This window comes from Nelumbo lutea, chromosome 5, assembly GCF_056320005.1.
Source record: "Nelumbo lutea isolate HS-2025 chromosome 5, American lotus-T2T, whole genome shotgun sequence".
NCBI classification, from domain to species: domain Eukaryota; kingdom Viridiplantae; phylum Streptophyta; class Magnoliopsida; order Proteales; family Nelumbonaceae; genus Nelumbo; species Nelumbo lutea.
In genome coordinates, this window is record NC_142688.1 from 10,256,539 (window position 1) to 10,260,096 (window position 3,558).

Sequence of the window (3,558 nt, forward strand, 5' to 3'; positions counted from 1 at the left end):
TTAAGGGTACGTTAGAATCAGAATTGAAATCATCTATTCCCATGTCTGTTTGATTCAGATAGGAATTAGAATGAGAATTAGATTCAGTTGGAATGAGATTTCTAAGAAATAGGAATGAGATTCCAACTCCACTCAACCAAAGAGTTGGAATCAGAATGGCCAATTCCAATTCCAGACCCTTATTCCTGTGAACCAAACAGGACCTAAATCCCTGTACATTGGCAACCTCAACACCCCTTAGTATTTATCTTTGCCCATGAGGCTGTGTTTGGTTGTAATGTAAATAAATTTGCAGTGATGCAAAACTATAACAATACAAATGATTTGAGTGCAAATTTTGATTTACTCTTGTTTCAAATTTTAGCTAATCTTATTTGATTGCCATAATGAAATAAATGAAGACATGAAACAGAATAAAGTAAAAAAACAAAATTGCAAATAAAATTGCACGTAACCAAACACAGCCTGAGTAGTTAAAATCCACTAGCATGGAATCACCTAATTCGAACATGCAAGTAGAGTGGGATTTGTTTGTTTGCACTTCACAAATGGTAATTAAAACAAATTAATTCCATATGATAGCTTTAATTCCTCCACCAAATTACTCTTTAATTTACATAGATTAATCTACTAATTTCTTTTTTTATTCGAAAATGGAATTTGCGTTTATGTTTGTCAAGAGGAATTAACTGGGGTAGATTATGATTATCCAATTAGATGATTGTCACTGTCCAACATAATAAAAAAAAAAAAAAAAATCTAGGTCCAATTGTGGTGTAATTATGATGACAATAAGGATGAAGTCCTACATACATGATAAGGTCCAGTAACTGGAGGGTCCAAATTGTTTATACTTCGTAGGGAAGCCATGCAAGCACCATATAAGGCATAAACAGTTTCACATTTCCTAGATACATAAAATGAAGAAAATTTATATATACCGAAATGCTAAGTCGGTTAGGATGTCAAGAGTGGGTCCAACCGCCCATTGGAGATGGGAATCATGGGATTGTACCCACTAAGGTTCAGATTAGATTGGACAGTGATCTTATTCTCCATCGAACAGATGAATGGCTAAGATTACCCCCCACACACCCTGCGTATCTTAGCATGAAGCCCAAATACAACAAATAACCGAACGAGTAGTTGCCCAATTTGATACTTGGTACTTTGTTGTCTTTTTGGGGCATTACGCACTCCGAAAGCAGATGACCGTGGGAGAAGTCTCACTACGTGGTACGGACTTGAATTAAATCTTATCATCTCCCCCTTTTTATTGTAACGGGAGATCATCAAGTTACAGTAGTTGCTTAGAATAGTCAGTCACGGCAGACCCAAACTCATCCTTTCTCACACTCACAACACAATGGAAGGTGGGCTTCCCTTGCTCAACTGCCTCTTACAGCAAACATTGAGAAGTCTCTGTTCATATTCAGACCCTTCCAATTCTTCTTTTTCTTCTTCTTCAAAGTGGGTATATGCAGTGTTTTGGAGGATCTTGCCTCGGAACTATCCCCCTCCAAAGTAAGATACAGAAAGATGCATTCATTTAAGTACTAGAAAGAATTTCTCGAACTCTGTAACCTTGCTTATTCCTGTATCACTTTTTTATTATTATTATTATTATTTTTATTTTTAATTTAAGTTTTCTTCTCGGCATATGCAGATGGGATTATGGAGGAAGTGTTCTTGATCGCTCCAAAGGAAACAAAAGGAATTGGTACAATTCCACACTGAAATTGAAGAATTAAGAGAAACCCATCTCCTCATTTCGTTGTAATTTAAGTTGTTTAAGTGGGTTTTGGTTTCAGGATTCTTGTATGGGAAGATGGGTTCTGCGATTTCCATGAATGCGAGCGAGAAGGGAGCGGGTCTGTGAAGGGGAGGTTTGGTGCTGATATCTTCTTTAAAATGTCTCACGAGGTCTACAGCTACGGAGAAGGGTGAGAGTTCTGATTTTATCTTCTTTCCATTTTATTTAGAGGAGGCCGGAAGAGGAGAAGCAATATTTTTCTTCTATCTTATACTTATTTCCTGTTTTTTCTTTCTTTTTATGTTTCCAGATTAGTGGGAAAAGTTGCTGCAGACAACAGTCACAAATGGGTATTTAGGGAAAAGCAACCTGAGAGCGATCCCAACTGCGTGTCCTCTTGGACTGGATCGACCGACCCTGTAAGGAGAAAAAAGCAAAATCATCTCTTAATATTTAATTGATAAACAATAAAAACGCACTCCCTAGCTACTGACGTAAAATGTTTACCTATATATGCACAGCAACCTAGACAATGGGAGTTGCAGTTCAATTCAGGTATTCAGGTAGGCTGATACATAAAACCGGCCAGGAACTTGTAAAAAAGCCAAGTATCCACTTGAAAACCTTAATTTCAATTGATGAGTATCTGACGCGGTTTATTCTTCTAATTCCAGACTATAGCAGTCATTTCAGTAAGAGAAGGCATCATTCAACTTGGTTCGCTAGATAAGGTCTCTCTCTCTCTCTCTCTCTGGTTCATGTACGCTTTCCCAAAATAATTCCACTAATGGGTGGTGCTGGTGCCGTTGTGGTTGGATAGATTCCGGAAGATCTCAACTTGGTGATCAGCGTTCAGAGGAAATTCAGCTATCTGCAGAGCATACCCGGTGTCTTGGCGATGCAGAGACCCTATCCACCCGTCCAACATTCAAACACCATAAAATACAACAGCTATGTGATGGACAACAACGACAGCGCCGAGGACCAGAGGAACGTATCAAGCGGGAAGAGATGCCTTGGTGAGAGGCTTGAGGAATTGCCGATCAAATCCGTCAATTTGGGCTGGAACAGCCCACAGACGGGCATTGGAAATGGAGCACGGCCCTTTTGGCAAATCCCTCCTCTCTTGCCCCCAATGTCTTGGAGTCTGGGAGCTCTTTTATCTAAACTACCGTCTGTGTTCCCCTTGCATAACACCGTCGAATCCTCTGCAACAGCCATTGACACCAACATTAGCTCTACAGCAGGTTATCAAAAAACAAAGATGAATGCAGGTAAGTCATGCCAAATCTCTGATATAAAACTAGAGCCCGGCTTTGAAGAAGAAAAGCCCAAAATACTAAACCAGAATTCGAGCTTGAAATATCAAACCCAAACAGTGGTTGCAGTTGAGAAGCCAGAGGCAAGGGGAAGGTGAGTTAAACTCGATTAATTAGTAACGGGGAAGCTTCATTAAATAAGGGAAAGAAAGGATTTGGTGTAATATTTGGCGTTTTGTCCAATTGGCTTAAGTGAATAAATGTGCTTTTGGTGTTCAAAATGAAATGTTATTAAATAATATAATCGTGGATACATAGATATGTTTTGTCTTAACGTGATTGATATTTGATAGATGTAAGAGTGTAGTGGGCAGTGTTTGGAAATTGGAATGGGAGAGTAGGAGAGAGACAGCTTGGGTACATTACATGGGATGATTGGAATAGGATGGATGGAGCATTAATTAACAGTGTGAATACTCAAAAACAGCATTTAACAAGTTTTAATTCAATTTATTGAATAAATAAAGGGTAACCAATTTAATCTTT

At 38.6% G+C, this 3,558-nt stretch overlaps 1 protein-coding gene across 1 annotated transcript; it reads left to right on the top strand.

Annotated features, from left to right (window-relative positions):
• The first annotated feature begins 1,159 nt into the window (after positions 1–1,159).
• On the top strand, positions 1,160–3,293 carry LOC148850268 (truncated basic helix-loop-helix protein A-like). The gene is made up of 7 exons (XM_088943095.1): positions 1,160–1,524; positions 1,667–1,720; positions 1,812–1,943; positions 2,064–2,172; positions 2,275–2,316; positions 2,428–2,484; positions 2,574–3,293. Exons 1-7 carry the CDS (start codon positions 1,367–1,369, stop codon positions 3,168–3,170), a joined length of 1,149 nt encoding a protein of 382 aa, XP_088799221.1. The 5' UTR covers positions 1,160–1,366; the 3' UTR covers positions 3,171–3,293.
• The last annotated feature ends 265 nt before the right edge of the window (positions 3,294–3,558 follow it).

Excerpts from the sequence above, each read along its gene's own strand:
- LOC148850268 (XM_088943095.1), top strand. The coding sequence starts at position 1,367 with ATGGAAGGTGGGCTTCCCTTGCTCAACTGCCTCTTACAGCAAACATTG. Across the intron at positions 1,721-1,811 it reads AAAGGAAACAAAAGGAATTG|GATTCTTGTATGGGAAGATG; the intron begins GTACAATTCCAC and ends TTTTGGTTTCAG. Across the intron at positions 1,944-2,063 it reads GTCTACAGCTACGGAGAAGG|ATTAGTGGGAAAAGTTGCTG; the intron begins GTGAGAGTTCTG and ends TTATGTTTCCAG.